At 34.9% G+C, this 20,312-nt stretch overlaps 1 protein-coding gene across 7 annotated transcripts in view; it reads right to left on the bottom strand.

Annotated features, from left to right (window-relative positions):
* The window catches only part of LOC121418257 (serine/threonine-protein phosphatase 4 regulatory subunit 4-like), a 67,128-nt gene that overhangs the window by 31,298 nt on the left and 15,518 nt on the right, over positions 1 to 20,312 (bottom strand). For 4 of the 7 annotated variants that reach the window (XM_041612012.1, XM_041612017.1, XM_041612013.1 and 1 more), the window contains exons 6-12: positions 20,203 to 20,309; positions 12,422 to 12,529; positions 11,402 to 11,523; positions 10,126 to 10,143; positions 3,776 to 3,898; positions 2,516 to 2,613; positions 1,166 to 1,201 (exon numbers count right to left, since the gene is read on the bottom strand). In XM_041612012.1, the coding sequence (XP_041467946.1) occupies positions 1,166 to 1,201; positions 2,516 to 2,613; positions 3,776 to 3,898; positions 10,126 to 10,143; positions 11,402 to 11,523; positions 12,422 to 12,529; positions 20,203 to 20,309 (612 nt within the window). The remainder of the gene's footprint in view (positions 1 to 1,165; positions 1,202 to 2,515; positions 2,614 to 3,775; positions 3,899 to 10,125; positions 10,144 to 11,401; positions 11,524 to 12,421; positions 12,530 to 20,202; positions 20,310 to 20,312) is intronic. The other 3 variants (XM_041612014.1, XM_041612015.1, XM_041612016.1) reach the window with 3 other exon arrangements.

The following is a 20,312-nucleotide window of genomic DNA, read 5'->3' as shown; positions in this document are numbered from 1 at the left end:
ATAACTGCTTTGTAGAATTAAGCAAAACTTTCAAATGTCATAACTTTCTTACTTTACATCAGATTTTGATGACATTTTCAGTGTGATGCTTGTTTTTTTCTCTTTTTATTTCAAATCAACTTTTTGTTGGGGTGGACTTGTCCTTTAATAATGGATGAATGGTGTAGAGGACTTGTATAGTATGTTGGTATTTCGTTATGAATGTTGTTTGGTAGTCGGCATTAGTTATCAAGTCACTGTAAATTGGCAATCACACTTCACCCCTTTAGATGACGGTTCATTACAGTCTGTCCCTGAAAACTGAATGCAATTTGATTTAGAGCCCATATGGCCAATTTGCTTCGAGTTGGTTAAAACATTTCACATTTCTTTTGCATTATGCTTGCTTAACAAAGCAATACACACCTCGTTGTATCCCATTGAAACCACCGTGGGCAAACTCTGTTGTGAAGGGGCTCGGATTACATCAAACTTTTCAGGCAAACTGCCATCTAAACCAGTGATGTGTGATCACCCCTTAAAAGCCTTGCTCTATTCAGATCTTAAGGCCTGGACACACCACCCGAGCGTTGTTGGAGCGGTCGCGGAGCGGTAGGGAGAGAGGGTCTAATTTCGCTCACAAAATTTGGGGGAAAAAAAATTGAAATCGAAAATGGTGAATGGTAGCGAGCAGTGATGATTTTTTTCTCTCCGCTCCATGATCAACAAGAAGACTACAGTAAATAGGGAGTCAAGTGAATGGATTGATATGGTAATATAAGATCCACTATGTCAATAGACACATTCATTCAGGGAGCAATTACAGCTTACATGCAAATAACAAGCGCAAATTGCAACTGCCTTTAATTGCCTTAAAATTTGTTGGTCATGTCTGATCAAAGAGGTTATAGGCATAAAACTTGATGATACATGTATAAAAAAAAGAAATTTTATGAATTTGACAGAAATTTAGATAGAGAATTAAAATTTTATATAAAAGAAAACACTGCAATTAAATCAGAAACAGTATAAATGTACACAATGATATGTAAATATCTAAGAAAAAAAGAGGCATGGTGAGAGTTAGGAAAACAGACAGGATAGTTATTAGTAGGAAAATATATATTAAGCAGCACCCTATCACAGCAAAGAGTGTGTTACATCACGCCATCTAAGTAATAGTCACCTTAGTGGAGCTATTAGACGATGCGCCTGACTGCTCCTAGGCAAAATATCACAAAACATATCATTCTTATACCATCTTTAATGGTCCTATCCCTTCAACTTAATAAAAGGTTATGATATATCACCTTATGAAGTCATCATATTATTACAGTGGTTATGACTTCAATAGAAAGGCCAAAACAGAATGGGAATAATACAACAAGGAGCCAAATCTTCATCATTCACAAATACATGTGAATAGATAAATGGCGACATCCAAGGCCAGAGCCCTGGTTGTTTGTACAGTATGTAGATAAAATAATGGTTATAATTTGCTGATATCGAACTCAGTACATTTTGAAGTCCCATTGCAGAGGTTAAATACAGGTTTTTATTATTGGGAGGTGACATGCAAACACATATTTTTATGTTTTTGTGCATACTTTATACTGAACAAGGCGAGGGGGCTGAAGCACCCTCAGCCCCAACACCCCTCGTTCCGCTGACCCTTTATTTCACCAGATTAATATCCTCCAAACACTCTTTCCTAAATCAAAAGGAAACTTGATAGGTAGAAACACAAGGATTCATAAGATTACCCTTACTGAAATTACTCTAAATCCTCAAAAAAGAAAAAAAAAGATAGAGTAAATGCAAGAGCAGGCAGCCCCATAGCCCTTATCAAATCCAAGAACTAACAAGTTTTATCAAGTAGAAATCAGAGGAGTTCCATATGAGATTACTTATAATTTCCTGTCTATTTCATCACCGTTAGCAACCCAACCTCATCACAAAGAAGGACATTAATTACACAACAAACTCCTCCCACAGGAGCTCATTCTAAGTGTAAACAAGCATCAAGGGTACTTTCACATTCCAATTAGCATCTTAAAGAGTGTCATAAACTTTCCAGGCTTAATTGCTCTGCGCCATTAAATCACCAGCAAGTAATTGCTCTCAGGGGTGAAGTCTCCAGATAATGATGTCTTTCTTGAAGCCATGTGAAGATACCTTCAGAGGATCAGTGATCTTCACTGACCAATTTGCTCTTAACCAATCAGGTGCCAGGATTTTCAGTAGCTTTTAACATAAGTGGGTGAAAATCACCGACATTAATCTTCATGGAATGCTCCAATATTCATTCGAGCCATTAGCTCCAAAGAGTAGAAGAATTGAAGTCAAAGCCGTGGTATGCTTTGACTCTGCAAGTCATTCCAATATATGTATCAAATTGGACACATTTCATTTAAATGAAAGACCATATTACATTTTGGGAAGACTGGACTTATTTATTCAAAACAAAAACACTGGATGGTTTACCCCCAAATTAAAGAAAATTCGCATTTTTCAAGAGAAAATTAAATAAACTCACCAATCTATCATTACTGATGCTTTTCTCATTCAGCCCTACAGAACACAGCTTGTAGTAATACTTCAGGAACCAAAGTTTCAATTCCTCTGTGAGATTTACTGCAAAAGGGGAAAAACAAGAATTTACTTTTAACATACCTGTACATGCATATATTTTATAAAATAGGTGTATTATTTCAAGCATTGCGATGGGCCAATGACATCCAACTTTTTTTTGCACAGCAGTGCAAAAGGTGCATAATGAAAATTGACATTGCACGCTCAGGCAGACCAGTTCAGAAGAAGTTCCGGGAGAAGTTCAACAAAACTGTACTGTAACCTTTTAAGAATTTGTTTCTGTGTTGCTATTTTATATAACAAATAATGCACTTGCTCTGTCATGCTTAAAAGTAAATGCAGAGAAAGCTTGATTTCTTCAGATGGTGCACACTGGGCACTCGCCGCCAGCGGCTCGTACACAGTGCGGCACCTATCTAAAGAAACCTGGCACTGCTTTGCCACTAACGCACTCAGCAGCATGCATTATTTGTATACTATTCAAACTGCAATGAAAATTAAATTAATATCAAACTTCTGAATCTTCTGATTGGCAAAGTATAGAGAATCAAACCTGCACACTGTTGACTGAAGACAAAAAACCTTGACTTTTCAGATGCAAGTATGAGCATTTAAGAGAGGGTATCTCACTGAGCAGTGAATGCTTTAATAGGAATGTTGCGAATTTTGGATTCACCAACTTTTCTGATGAGTATTGCAAATGCTTATGTTTGTTTGGGACATCAAAATTAATTTGTGAACTGAACATCAAAATTAATTTGTGAACTGTTTTGAAATGAACAATGAAAAGTTTGCAAACATTCGATGCAACTTTTATCTCTGTGGGTCGACTTTATACAAGAACCATATATGGTCATGGGGTCGCTAGCATATAGGCAAATGAGAAAGAACTTCAGTGACGCCATCTAACTGTTTGCAGAAAAATACATTCAATAGGACATTTTTTGAAATATTTCTTTGCAACAAGAAAAACTCGGATTACAAACCAAAGTTGCTCTTCCTAAAAAAACCCGGGGGACAGAACCGGGAGAAGGGGAAAATCCTCCTGACCGTCCAGACTGTTGATTTTCCGGAGATGTCCCAGGTACCGGGGGATGTCCAGGGTGACGGGGGACAGTCTGAACAGAGTGACTGTTTGCAATCATAGGTCACTCAGTGAAAGAACCTCTTAAGAAAGCTTGAGTGAGTTGTTTTATTTTCTCACCTGATAACCCATGGCATAACCTTCCAAACTGCTTAGCAACAGAGGGTAGGGTAGAATCTTCATTGTTCATGGCATTCTCACAAAATTTACGAACTAAAGGGATGATCGTCTGCGTGCAGGTATCTAGGATAAAGAAGAAAAGATCATTTTAACAAATTTAATTTTCATTGGAGTGAGTACAAGATTTCATTCACATGATTTCCTTGGCAGAGTGAGATATTACAGCCAATTACTATTCCCAGTCATAAGAAAAAAAATACAAGAAACAATAATAGAACATGTAAAAAAAAAAACACCTATAGAGAGAGTACAATCGAGTACTCTACATTTCTCAAATAAACATTACAATAACAACAATAAACATTACACTAACAATAAATATCACAATAACCAAATATTTTTTGAAAGTTTCTTCTGCTGTTGTTAGTTATTGGAAAACAGAAGAATATAAAATGCTCAATTGATAATAATAAAAGGTTAAGTGTAGTGCATCAAAACAAACACAAAATTAATAGAATGCATCATTAATGATAACATCAAATGCAAATCACATTTCTGAATAATGACTGTAGAAAAGCCATGCAAAAAATGAGACTGGAAATGTATTACAAAGTATGATTATGAATTGAACTGAATCACAGACAAGGATAACATATATTACTACATGTATACACTCTATCAATATTAGCATGCTTACAACTATTCTAGACACCTTATCCCATGGTCACAGATGTCTTCTTTATTTTCTAATGATTCAATTTCATTACCGGTACTTTTTAGATTCATACTTTCTCTGTGCCATAGAGCATTTCAATTTCATGATCCAGTTTCATTGTATTATACATTGAACATGCACAGTTAATATTTGCAGTCTGTAATAATTCTCATGTTTTTTTCCATCTGAAGTATAAAGCTGAAATCGGTATAAAATATAATAAAAAAATACAGGCATTGGTGCATGAGATTAAAGGAAGGAATCGTTATTTTCATGGAAGGTCGACCATCAACTGCAAAGTGTAAATTATTCATCAAATAAACTTTCACACTTATTCATATCTCTCCTTGGAAACAAGTCAACTGTGAAATATGTTCAGAATGAAATCAGAGCACAAAACGACTACATGGAATTTACACTGCAAATAAACTTGTATCATTCCATATAAACTACCGAAGGAATAACAATGACACACATTAGTGATAACAATTTTAAAAACACTTTAAGTTTTTATTAATTAAAGCCCTTAATATCATCAATCTCAATCTTAAATGGGCTCTTTGTTGTATTTCTTAATTAGTTTGGACTCTGCCTTTAAAACAATCACAAACACCGGCTTTGTGCCAGAAATGCATAATCACCATCTCCTCTACAGAGCAGGCAATATTTCCCCTTCATCACTAATGATTTTGAACAATGATGTCACAGAGAAGTCCTCTTGTATTGTGTTTGCATAGAATGCCTAGCAACTCCACACCATCCAGGCATCTTTGTGTAGTAATATGGTTGCTCCGAGTGAAAGTGACAACAGTCTTGCACTACCATATGTACAGTGATCTGTTTGTCATTCAATCCAATTCATACTACTCAAGGTGATACCTGCTTGGCCATTTCATAAGTCTCTATTCTCACTTTGTATATAAGCAGTTGGTATACTTCGCAGCTAGTCTAATAGCTATTACTCATTTGGTCTATTAAAGTCTGGGTTGGTCTACTTGCCATATGGTCTTCACCTTGTCTGTATACCAAAGTTCAATGTCGGGATGGTCTTATTTCCACTTCATCTCCTTAAAGGACAAGTCTACCCCAACAAGAAGTTGATTTGAATAAAAGGAGAAAAATCCAACAAGCACAACACTGAACATTTCATCAAAGTCGGTGGTAAAATAAGAAAGTTATGATATTTTAAAGTTTTGCTTAATTTCACAAAACAGTTATGCGCTCATCCTGGTCGGTATGTAAATGAGGAGACTGATGACGTCATCCACTCACTATTTCTTCTGTATTTCATTATACAAAATATTCTAATTTTCTCCTCATTGTCAAGTGAAACAAAGATTAATTCCTCCCAGAAAATGTGGAATTAACATTGTTGAATACTATAATGTAATGTTTCAGTCAAGTTGCTCCTTATAGTCAAATCTGTAAGAAATGATATATTGTATAAATCAAACAATAAACAACAAAAGAAATAGTGAGTGATGGGCATCATCGACTGACTCATTTGCATGCCACTGAGATGTGCATATAACTGTTTTGTGAAATATAAGCGAAACTTGTCTTCACTTTCTTATTTTACATCAAATTTTTGATGAAATTTTTAACGTTTCACTAGTTTGATTTTTCTCTATTTATTCAAATCATTTCACTTTTATGGGGTGGACTTGACCTTTAATCATCTTGTATTGTGTCAAATAAACAGTTGGTTTCATAAACAGTATAAATATACAACCACATAGATTGAAAGATGTACGACTAAGTGGATATCAAATGAAGTAGAGATAATTATTACCTGAATGAGGCATTTTGGAGACATGATATAAACACGTATTTTGTCTGTATAACTGATTAACTCAACATAAATTATGTCACAATGGCTCGGTCAGCGATCAGCTGAATGACGAGTGACCATAATATTCGTACACCCCTCCTCCCCGAAAAGAGTAATTTTCCTACTGCACCTACGTACAATAATTAGCAGTCCATAATATCTGCATTCCGAGCTCATCAATCCCCAGCACATTTGTGAATGCGTATAAAGAGATACGCTTCATAAGGATCCGCGCACCAACAATATACGTCATAATAAAGACAACGCTGGATCCGAGAGCTTGTAAGTACGTCATAATGGTAAAGTGCAGAATTGACACTAGAGGCTTGACCAAGGTAAGTCCAACAATTTAGTTATATAATCTATCAATATTTTAATTTAATGTACCAGAAAGAGGTAACAGGTAATAATAATAATATTGACTGGCGTTACTTTCGGGAGATACCAAATATATTCCCTCACTAGACCCATATTGCCCTCGTCTTCGACTAGGGGCAATATGAGTCTAGTTTGGGGAAATATATTTGGTATCTCCCTCAAGGCCAGTCAATATTATATAAATATAACATTCATCCTCCGCTTTAGTGCCATCCCCCCCCTCCCCATATAGTGAAATAATTTACTTCAAGAATATTGATGCTCGGTCCTAACAGATTTAAAATCTTTAAAGATGAATCAATGTGATTATTGTATGCAAGGTCATTTCTTATGAGAATTTCCCCTAAGATATTTGAACATGGACGAGTAGTTACAACAAAGCTCACATTTTGAGCAATCTTCGAATACAAGCACTAGATTAACATGAGCCTTCCATACAATACTGGAGTACCTTCACAATGATATGTTTGCACTGTGTGGTCATGAACAAACATAGCAGCAGTAGCAGACAATTAAATCTACCAGACTACTACAATGACGGTTATGTCAACCAGGCCAGTGTAAATAATTTGTTGAAAAGAGAAAGAGTGTGACTTCACAGGCCATAAGGGAGATTCCTTTTATAATATGTTCTTGTCTCAGACATCTTGTGAAAACTTGATGTGTACTCAAATTTATGTAGCAAACATACGGTGTACAAATTATTGAACACTCCCAAAAGCTTCGCAAACTATGGGACCGAGGAGTTTTATTGATAGTACTGTTTAAATAGCACCATTTATTTTCAAAAAGAAAAGCATCTATGATAATATATTCTTTGTTGCTATTGTTTGTTGTTGTTTGTTTGCTTTTTTTGGGGGGGGTTCCTCCAAAATTAAGAATATATAGTTGTCAATTAAAGTAAATTTTGACCAGAATGTGAATTTATAAAAAAAAATTCAATAGCATATTTTTCAACATGCAGCTAAGGCACTCTTACCAAAATAAACCTCAATAAACATTGGCTATCATATTAATTTACATAACGAAGTAAGAAAAATAATAGGCCTAAATGCTGAAAAGCAAATCCAACAGCTGACAAAATTGGCACAAGACACAAAGCATACAATTTAAATGCATACACCAAGACAACACAAGCACAACACATTTCCAATGAGTAAAAATTATTAGATAAGGCAAATGTTTGGTAAATTTAAATAATAAATTTAACTAAATGTCAATAAACACAAAGGAAAAGTTACATATATGCTGAGCTCCCCTATTACATGTGTGGGTGAGATTCGAATCAAGTTTGTTCAAGTCAAAGCTTAATGTATTCCTCATGTCAATTAGCAGAAGAACAAACTTGAATTTTCTGAATTATTATGGCATCTTCAGTCCATCACTGCCAATTAGACATGGTTATATTGCTCCCTTGGGTTCCATTTGCAAAAAAAAACAAAAAAAAAACTGATAGAGTCTTGAAGTGACTCAAATTTTGTCATTGCTTCAAATTAGTCTGCAAGCGCAGACTTCTATTTGACACGTTTAATCCAAATATACTATATCTAGAGTGAAGAAAGGCTGCTATAAGGTTCTGTCTGTGTCCTTGGTAGAGCCAGCCACAGTACATAGTGAATCTAGTCTCATCACTTCAGACTCATGCATTATGCACTCTGCAAATTGTGAAAACCAAGTGTCTGGGTCTGCATACAATATATAGCTCTGATGATCCACCTATGCGCATGCAATACAATTTTGAAGTATACTTCTGGGGCAAGTTTCATAAAACCTGCTATAATATTTTCAAATACAGTTGAAAGCTACTGAAATCATACAACCTGATTGGCTGAAAGTAAATTTGTTGTAAAGATTTTGCATTTTTTATGTCTTTATAAACTGGAACCATCTTCTGACTGGTATGACTGGATAGAGCATTGTGCACACGACCAGTGCCATACATATGGTCAGTCTAAACCAAAGCATCATTACCCCCTCCAAAAAAAGGAATAAATACATATATGAATGAATGAACGAATGAATAAACGAATGAATGAACGAATGAATGAACGAACAAACAAATGAATGAGTAAATAAATAAATGAATAAATAAAAATAAAAATAAAAACAAAATAAAATAAAACATATAATCAAATGAAAAAATAATACGTATCATCAAAAGCCATCATCACAATTTACAAGTAAAATAATGAAAGTATGACAAAGAGTTAAGTAATAATATGTATTGGAAAGTGCAAACCCATGTTAAACACAAAGAAAACAATAAATAACAGATGAAACACACAAAAAAGAACATAAATACCGGTACCAAACATCTATAAGACAGAAATATATCAATACATTTCAACAGCCCTCATATCATTAAAAATATACATAAAATCAAAATTTATCCAAATACCAATTTTTTCACAAACATTTTGACTTGTCAAAAAAATAAGTGTACTATTGAATCAATATTGAATCAAAAGAAAGTTTAGTGACAAGTGTTTTATCTTTGAGACTATGAAGTGCAAAAGGCTACATGTATACATATTAACATCAAAGTGTATTTATGAAAGTAATGACGTATCAGTGGTAATAAAAAAAATGTGTTGATAAACATGTAGTATATATATATATATGTCGTTGACAGGGTTTGTATGACTGCATTCAGTAATATAATTGAAATTGAAAAAGGGAAAATGTTCATTGTTTTCAAACCAACACATGTTACAATAACAAACGCACACACAAAAAATGTTCATTATATTATAACCACAAATGTGTGGGAATGCGAAAGTTGTTAATCAATTCAGTGTACAATATACATCTTATGGTTTACATTGAAATGTTGAATGTTTTCTTAGAACGTGGCTGACCCATTATGTGAAGAAAGGTCATGTAAGGAGAGAGGTGGCAACACTGCATAGTTATGCGATGATGATGATAAAAACGGAAGTAAATGTGTTGATCAGAATGGCACTTGCTTCTGCGGCTAAGCAAAAACAACTGGGTACATTTTCACTCAACACATTGCAAGCACAATGATTGATATCCCATAGGGGTTATGCATGCACTGTGCAGTGAAAGATGCATGGGATTTCAAAGATATCGTACATTAGCCCAACTTGTAACGCAATCAGTTTTAAAAACACCAAAACTAATAAGTCACAACAAACAGTGTAATGGGGCATTGCAAGAATCTTACAATCAATCGCAAACCTATTTTGGGTCCTTCAATCAATTAAATGTCTTGCAACTGATTACAAATTTCAAATCGACTGCTAATCCAAACAAGGAGAGTACATGTAGTAAACTGATTTGCCATGCAGTTAAAATTGATCTATCATTTGCAAATGGAAACAGAATGGAAATTTGCAACTGATCGCAAGTATTTTCTTGCAACACCCCCTGAGAAATAAAGAAAATGGAAGAATTGGTCAGTACCTGGCGGTATGAAATTCACTGGCGTCATGCAGTAAGAGAGAGAGTTATTTGGGGAAAAGAAAAATGTTAGGTGAGTTGTATACTCTACAGTCATCTAAACTATGGAAACCAAGACTACTATCCCTCTAAATGAAGAATCAAGATATGTAGGCCTATTTGGTACTAAAAATAATATAGTTCATCATACATGTATCTTGTATTTTTAATTATTTTTTTTGTAGAAAGGAGTGATATGTAAAGGGTGACACTATCCTAAATAAGAGAAATTTCTAAACTAAAAAAATTGGGGAAAAAATAATACGAATTGAAATCTAGTTCCCAATGTCTCAATGGCTAAGTTTTACGTAATAAACTGTATATTTTACTTTCAAACCAATTATATAGTATCCAAATTGAAATGTTAAAAAACCAAATAAATTGCAATTTTTTTTTTAATTTAATTACAAATGACTCCAATTTCAAGAAAGAGTATTAAAGGCCTGAAATACTGTACATTTGCTTTTCTTTGCTTTTTCTTCTTAGCTTTTCATTCAGTTAACTGTACTGCAGTTATGCAAAAATGGTAATTAATCATCCACATTCCATCTTGTAAACTGCATGATTTTTCCAATAAAAAAAACACTCCAAATACGCAAGTTTTATCACACATCAAAGCAAATCAATTCAATAGTAATTATTTTTCTTCTTTTACATTGATCTATTCATTACCAACCTTTGATTGGATTCCTTTTCAAATAAATTCCATTCTTTCTACCAAAATTCTGAACCTATGCAAAGACTACAATTCTTTTTTTTCAGTAAAAATTGATCCAACACAAATGTTTTTTTTTACTAAAAGTGATAAAAAATACAGTAATTACTTCAATATAAGAGAACTTGAGTTTCTAAAGGCGACCGCACACCTTACGATTGTCTGTGACTCAATTTTGGAATATAAGTAGTAGACTTTGATGCTAATACCAAGACATGGAATATCTTACTGTGCAATGTTCTAAATCATTGTACGAATACCTATGTTCAAATCTGTGACTATGCTATCATCCTTCAAACTATCATCCGCAAACAATCGTAAGGTGTGCGGTGGCCTTAAGACTACAATTTTGACAATGTTCTATGCATCTACTATCCCACTAAATGAGACCATGTTCAGTAAATAGACCTATGACACTCACCATGCACATAACATATTACCAGTTAAGGGTTAAAAAGATGCTACTCTATGTAAAATCCTATGAACCTGACTGGCTTCACGAGATGATAAAATGACATGACTCACCATCGTCTAGAAGACTGAGTAAGCTAACTATAGTTTCTAGTGCTGCTAGTCTTACACAGCTCTCTTCATCCTTGCCCAGTTCAACAAGTTCAGGTAGTATTGCACTTCTGGTAGGCTCCAGGCTTCATGACGAAATTAAGAAAAAATACATGATGTATTAATGCCAATCCTATGTATTTGTATAGAAACATGCCAATATACAGATGAATATAAAAGATGGCAAAGTCAGTACTGCAACTTCTCTCCAGACACTTGGTCTAGCTTTTGCTATGTAGATACTGATACGATAGCTTGATATCAACTTAACCAAGTGGTAAAACCATACTTAATCATCAATAATATTACATTATTTATGAACATCATTAATTTAGAGCACAGGATTTTCTCACATACACCAAGGAAAAAGAATCAAAATATTGGCAAATTTCCAGTTTCCCATAGTTTTATCACAATACAGTATGTAAGGGAAACTGACTGATTTATTTGAACCCAACAACATTCCCATGTTCGATATTCCACAATTTTCTCGAAGTGATATCAAGAAAGAGAGAAATATTAAACTTGTAACATTGGTAATAAAATTATACCATGCCCTGATGTGAACTTACCCAATTACTCTGGCCACACTATCAGTGACTATCTAGCTGTGTACACATACATACTCTGACTTCATTATCATCTTATCCTGATGTGAACTTACCCCAAACCTCTATCCACACTATCTAGCTGTTTACACATACATGCTCTGACTTCATAATCATCATCATATCCTGATGTGAACTTACCCCAATCCTCTGGCCACACTATCTAGCTGTTTACACATATGACTTCATAATCATCTTATCCTGATGTGAACTTACCCCAATCCTCTCGCCACACTATCTAGCTGTTTACACATATGACTTCATAATCATCATCTTATCCTGATGTGAACTTACCCCAATCCTCTAGCCACACTATCTAGCTGTTTACACATACATGCTCTGACTTCATAATCATCATATCCTGATGTGAACTTACCCCAATCCTCTCGCCACACTATCTAGCTGTTTACACATACATGCTCTGACTTCATAATCCACATCCTGACACAGAGATGTAACCAAAGGTAAGATTTCCTTCTTGATCCTGGAAGACAATATGAAATTAAACATTAATTGTTCAAATATTAAAGAATGATACATGTATACATTTTTATATTAATAAAAGTATGTTTCTTACTATACATCTATACATAAAGTATATATTTGCATAGAAACATGGTAATCTAAAACAACATTTTCCAACATTTGACAAAATTTAAAATGTCTAACATTAAAAAATTTTAGTATTTACCGATAAATAGCAATAGCAAGGTAAAAAGTTAAAAGCTTCTATAAAATGGTGCAACGTGCAGGGGGGCAGGGTGGTGGGGTGGTCCTCTGTTAATGAAACATTCAGTGGGCATTTGAAATACACAATCATTTTGTAAACATGTAAAATGAGGAAAAAGCAAAATCACTTTAAAAAAACATGAATACTTTGCATTATCATGGCAAGGGGTCGATACAGTATTAACAAACAGATGATATTTCTAATGATGAAATATGAAAGATGTCCCCCTTTAAAATATGAGCCAGACAGAAGTTATCCTTACAGTAGCCCCAGCATGGCCAGTAAGGGGCCAGTCAACTAGGGGTCATGCTGAGAAGCTGGTATCACTCAAGTCATTCTTGATAAATGAGTCAATTAATTTCATCACACGGCTTAAAAAGGTCACACCCTAGATGGAGTCTGATTAATACCACTCCGCTTACAATACCACGTTCAACTTTATATTAGATTATCAGACTAAGTTCAGTACTACATGGAAGGCATTGGTTTCCCTCTTACTCAGCTTAACTTAGAAATATTTTTTGTGTGCAAACAAGAATGCCAATGCACAATAAATGTGTGCAAACTTGACCTTACACCAAACACAAGGCCAAGTCATCCGAATACCCCCTCCCCTACCCCTTTTCACTCTAAATTATTTTAGATGATGTTTGGAGGACCAATTCTACAACATTCATTCCTTCACCTCTTCTTGGTAATTCACTCTCTATGAAGTTCTAATACACAACAGTGTTTTTTTTTAAGAACACACAGATTATTTCACATTCATTTAATCTGGGCTGTTTTATGATCAAACATAAACAGAACATGCGTACCCTCCCAACTAAAACCTGCTATCAAATTCTAATATCAATTTCTAATGTTAGTGTTGACAACCTCTCCCGTATCTTCACTGATCACAGGCCTGATAATCATATTGAACCCCCCCCCCCCCCCCATTTTTTAAAAGAATATTTATGTACACACATGTGACATTGACAACAGTTTGAGTAACCCACTCAGATATTACATTTATTCAATCAACTATGCTTCCAATCTTTCAATTGTTGATATCTTTTATGTTTAAAAGACTATCACAAAAATATGAGCACACTTTGACCTTCCAAGTTGAAAAATAAGTGCAGGAAATTGCCTATAATATTACCAGTATGAAAAAAGTCTTCTGTATTATTACTGCATAAAAACTCCACCTTCTGAACTTCATTCTTTTTTTTCCTTCCAACAATCAATCAATTTCATGAATGCTCAAACTGTCAAAACATTATCATTGCTTCCATCTCATCAGAGTTGAAACACTGTTCAATGTTTATTACAATATCTGGTCCAAGACTGAGTAAATCATCTCTAAAATGTTAACAGCACATACATGTAGTATGTCTAGGAGGCATAAATTTAAAAACCATCTGTTTACATTAATGTGACTGTTTTCAAGCACAGTGAAGTGGTGAATGGTTGATACATAATCATAAGGGCCTACATTCAATGTATACATGTACATGTAGATAGCCTAAAAACACATTCCAAAGTGTAGTCTGACCCATTTTGCAGAAAGGTAAGGAGATCTTGCGAGAAATCACACTCTATCATAGCCTCTACACAAATGTTCATGGTTATAACATTTATCAAATTTCCTGGCTTACAATGTACATTGATATGTCTGTTATTTAACTGTGTTGATTGTATCTCTCCAGGCTCCATCCATACTCTACCCCCCCCTCCCTAGGTGGTTTCAGACCGCCTCGAAGTTCACCAGTTCCAGGTATTCTCTGATCGGGAAATTTACCCCGATCAGAAAATACCAGGTATTTTGGTAATGTGAAAGCAAACTACGCGTAATTTCCCCGAAAGAAAATACCCGCTAAATACATGTAGTAGGTACTTGGTGAAATTACCAGAACTTTCGCGGGGATTTTTCCAAGGTCGCAGGTATTTTGGCGATGTGAAAGCAAATTACGGGAACTTTTAGCCCAGTGTGTCGTTGGGCGCTGCGGCGTGGGTGGCTGCTGGGCTATTGATTTTGAATCTCGCGCCTTGCCTGCTTATCAGACCAAATTTAATGGGTATTTTTTAGCCAAAAAAAGTTCTCATAATTTAACGGGATTCTTGTGATCGAGGCGGTTTGAAACCACCTATTGATTTCTATCAACCTTGATTTTAATTTTGTTCACTTCTCTATCCTATCCTCCATGTAATATAAGTACAATGAATTTGCTAATTTCAATTTTCTATGAATTTGGCAAAGGCTGGGGTGACATCGACATAAAAACTAGAACTCTTCTATTCATAATATCAATTTTCAACATTTATAGACATGTCATTTTGTTGGATGACTGTCTCAATCATTTCACACAAGCCCCTCTCTAGGTCCTATCAAGTTTTGAACTGCATACTCCCTTGATAAAGTACATATTATGACAGCCTGACTCCCGAGTAATGAAGATGTTTAAGAGTGTAAGGGCATCTACAAGAAAAACACCTCATTAAATGCCCGCTAGCACCTCTAATGAGGAAATTCACGGTCTGTTGAAACCAAACTTTCCCTTAATGAGGAATATCTGGGGAAATATGTTTAATTTAGTGCTGCACATGCACTTGAACGAAAGATGATTTTAAATATTAGATTTTGCATAGATGTACTGTATGTTAGACTCCACTATTCTTTTTTTAAACTGTAATTTATTGTAATTTTACTGTATCATTGACAGAAGAATAAAATCAGAATTGTTGATGTCATTTACTGCAGTACATGTATAACTAAATTGTGGATTCAAATTCTAGCCATTTTTTTGCAAGAAATTTATCCATATATTGTGCTGCGTATTCCTCACAACACAGAAGCAGGAAAAATATGATAGATGCTACAATGTAGCTGAGAAATTCAAGGTACATGTATGCTCTATCATTGTATCTAGCATTTAATAAAGACTTCTAATAAAGTGATATGCAATGAAGCAACTTGATTATACATCAGGTTCAGTCTGGCAAACATATATTTTATCATAAGAATTAGTGACAAAGATCAAACTCATTGAGGCTTATCTATCCTATTAAATGCTCCATAATGCAATACCTCAGATATCATAGAAACAACAATGCATTCATATAAAAAGAAATTAGCTCACAGAAACTTAAAAAAAATCAAAGAGCAAACATAAAACTACCAATAATGCGGGGGTGAAAAGATCACTTCATGTCACTTTATTACAACAGGTAAAATCAAATTTTTGCATTTCACACCGAAATCTACAAAATGTATGTACAATTCACATACTGTAAGCCCCCATTCACACGCCAAAATTGAGAAATAATAACTGTGATAATTTGAAAGCAACATAATAATCAAGTATTATCATGTGAAAATGAAATCCTCACAGGCTCAGACTAAGAACAACATCACCAACACCCTCAGGCTCAAGGTAACAATACCATATCATTATTAAAAGTAGGAATTTCAACGACCTTTGTCAGCATTGGACAATGTCGACCCTATATATTAACAGGGGACCTTTGGCTTTGAAAATGTGTGCAAACCGGCTTGATTCACTTTTCCTACGCCCTATGGTTTGAAATGAAAACTTAAATACAGGAATTAGCGATCTACATGTACATGTATTCACGAACAGATTTTGAATGCAATTTTGCACACCAATAACAAAAAGCGTAATTACCAGCAAGAACTTGGGGGGTAGGGGTTATCTATTGAATAACGCTACTGATAATTTTAAAAGCAATCAACATAACAAAAGACCCCGATGATATCCTGTAACTCCAAACACTGCAAATACGGTTCTCATATGAAGTCAATATTTATGAACAGTATGAATCAAATTCCATACACTGATCGATTCACAATTGGGGATATCGACAATATATTTTCTGATTTATCTTAAGTCAATATTTAACGTACATATATGTTGATTGGTAAGATTCAAACACTAACTTATGAGAAACAAGTACTGAGGGGGCAGAGCAAACATATGTGGGAAAGCTTTATTGATATGAATACTGAAGTCACACACAAAAAAATGATTTTTGTATCTGGGACATGGCAATAGTAGAAAAGTAGTAGCACATATAGTTTTCAAATTCTTTTTCATTTTCAGGGAAAGTGATAAGGTTAACGAGAGCACTGTATTGATGCCTTTGTTTATCACAATTATAACAGCTCAATAATTTATCAAATTCTGAAGTATAATTAGTAAAGAGAAACAAGTTGTCAGAGTTTGAAAACTAATATATGGGAATGAATAATTCAATTGATAAATACTAGTAGTGATCTTTAATTTTGAATCTAAAATTCAAGAAGTTGATAAGACTCTTTTCTTCACCTACATGATCATTTTTAAGTTAGTTCCAGCATAGTACACCCACTGTATACTACATGTACTTTGCAATTTTTTTTAAAATCTATACCAAGCCTTGAAATAAGCACCTGTGAGCCGGGGGCAATTTTTTTTAAATTGCCCCGGCTCACGGCTTTTTACAGGAACCGGGGGCAATTTTCTGGAACCAGGGGCAATTTTAAAAAATATATATATAACGGTGAACCACACCACAAATTTGTTTATAGTAAGCAATTTTTTAATTAGTACATGAATAGCATATGCTAAGTATTTGGCTTATTCAAACATTTAAGAAATCAGATCTAAATGTTTAAGTGTTTTGACACCCTCACTCCACATCCCCTTTACAACCACACAGACATGGGCTTATTTATTTTTCGTCTTTAATGAACCATGATCAATGAACCCCCCCCAAAAAAAAAAAATCTAAATAAATGAATAAAATAAAAATTTTAAAAAAGAGAGAGAGATGGAGAAAGATAGAATTCAGATCAAATAATAAATTTAGAAAAAAAAAATAATTTTTAAGGTTTTTTTTTTATGGTTTGAATCACGGGAGTGGGTGAGTGTTTGTGTGTGATTGTGGCTGTGAGGTGCACTTGGATTGCATATAAATTATGTTAAAGAAATTAAGAAACGAAATCAATAAATAACTCAGTCTATTCAAATTCCAGCACATAGCCACAGGCTATGTACATGTATTGTAGGTTCACGTACCTTAAGTTTTTCACAAGTTATTTGAAAACGCAGATCTCCACAGAAAATGCCTTTCATTCTGGGAGAGTCTGAATTCGGTGAAAATGTATTCATTAATAACTTAAATATTCATCACAATGAAGAAATCATAAAGTTTTTTGACAGTTTTCAAAAATTAACATGAAATCTAAACTCTATCTCAAACGGAAAATCACCATCACTTAGGCCATTACTGATAGAATTCTCACCCAGAGCTCTGGCAGACAACATGAGCTCAAAACTGGCTTGCTAACACCACACTCAAGTGCACGCGGCGTCCTCCTATTTTTTTTTAGATGGAGCCTTGTTTGATTATTCATTGTCTGATATTTACCCCTCTCCAGGAAAGAAATTAAAAAGCTACAATTCACAACTATAAGCTAAGTTATTTTGGATTATTAAGGCTCCGTTTTGACAAGCAAGGTCGGCGACTGTGAGGATAAGACTTACACATCGTATGTGCTGTGAACAGGGATTTATCTCCTGTGCAATTCGAATTACTATATCACAGAATTGTGACATCCCAACTGGAAATGTGTGCATTAGAAATTGCACATGGTGAAGTATGGAAAAACCGCTACCGGAAGAACGCGCGCACATGTATTACAGGGAAAAAAAAACGGACGTAGCTCACTTTTTATGGTGCAGAAAAAAAGACGCACTTGGCAATTTTAAACTGTGTTTATCGTAAATTGAAAGTTATTTGATTTTGGCTTTACAGATATTTAAATTACATGTATGATATGGCTTCACTGCTCACTCACGGCGGGCGCAATTACCTGGAAAATATTTGCGCCCGGTTGTCAAAATTTTGATGATTTGGGGGCTTCATGGGCGCAATTGATGGCGTTATGAGCGCGAATTTGCGCTCAGCGCCCGCTTATTTCAAGGCTTGATCTATACCTTTCAGCCTTTCATGTCAGAACTCTGTTTGAGAATGGAAAGTGTGCTTGATATTCCATGGTATAGAATATCAACAGCCACATTTGAACTCAAGCATGGATATGACCTACTGTACGAAAAAAAAATCTCTATTCATACTAGCCTTAATGTAACAATGTCTGGTATGTGAGACCTGCCTACAGACATCTCAGAGAGAAAGACTTTTACCCATTTCACATTGAGAAGAAATAACTTGTACAATGTTTTGTTTTTTCTTACAGGGAGGGTGAAAGTTGTGAATTATGTACATGTACACCAGGGCCCCCGTCTTACAGCAACGTCAACATCTAATATGCTTGTTTGTTCAAAATATTTTCTAGCTGTGATGTATATTCATGCATTCATTCTTTTCTTGAAAATTCACTGCGCTTCTCTTGGCATACAAAGGATATTGGGCAATTTTTTGTTGAAAAAAATCATGGTGTGGATGGATTTCCATAGAATTAGGATTGATCGGATCAATCGTAACTCTTTGTAAGACGGGGCTCAGAATATTTACAGAAAAGTATATACATGTACATGATGTGTTGTATGATAATCTTTCTTATTTGATTCCTTCATATTCAGGATATATATTAGATAGCTCTATTTGAACTAAAAAGATACATACCCGGCCCCCACCACCATCATCAACCCACCCCACCCCTCTCTCTCTCTTTCCACCATGCTAAATCTGCATCCTCCCAATCAACCCATCCACCATGCTATGAAATAAACAAGCACTGGTCAGTGTTTTCACCATCCTACAAAACATTTAATATGGAACTCCTACTCTTCCATGCTTCAATAATAAGACTTTATTACGTTTCTTTTTTTTGTGGAGCGTTGTGGCCCAGTGGATATGTCTTCTGACTTTGAAACAGAGGGTTGTGGGTTCGAATCCCAGCCATGGCGTAATTTCCTTCAGCAAGAAATTTATCCACATTGTGCTGCACTCGACCCAGGTGAGGTGAATGGGTACCCAGCAGGAATAATTCCTTGAATGCATGAGCGCTGAAAGGCAGCTCGAGCTAAAGCCAGGGTAATAATAACAACGCGCCTCGAAATAGAATATTTCTGGATAGACGGCACTATATAAATGCCTATTATTATTATAAAATTGAAAAGGACAGAGAAATAAATTACTTGTGTATCACACTATTATTCATTTCACTTGAGGATTATTGGGTAAACAGAGCACTACATGAAATTAATTTCCTGATGTTGCTCCTGCAGATTCCACCATCTTTCACTTCAACCGAAATTCTGTTTCTCATTTCCCCTTGACTTCTAGTCCAATTTGTAACCCTGTAGAGGCATGACAATAAACAAGACTCACACCACTGTTCAATGGAATCAGTGTTATTCCTTTCTTCATACAATAGATACATATTCAATGAAATGGAAGCGAGTGAAAAAAGGACTTACATGAAGGTGTCAAAACGTGTAGCAATCTTTCCCAGCAGTCGACAGCTTGCTAGACGGGATTGAACAGACTGGGCCAGCTGGCCTTTACTGAGAGCAATGGGTAGAATCTA

The sequence above is a fragment of the Lytechinus variegatus genome, chromosome 7 (assembly GCF_018143015.1).
Source record: "Lytechinus variegatus isolate NC3 chromosome 7, Lvar_3.0, whole genome shotgun sequence".
In the NCBI taxonomy this organism is placed as follows: domain Eukaryota; kingdom Metazoa; phylum Echinodermata; class Echinoidea; order Temnopleuroida; family Toxopneustidae; genus Lytechinus; species Lytechinus variegatus.
The sequence above is the reverse complement of the archived record's forward strand: the minus strand, read 5'-3'. Positions and strand labels throughout refer to the sequence as shown.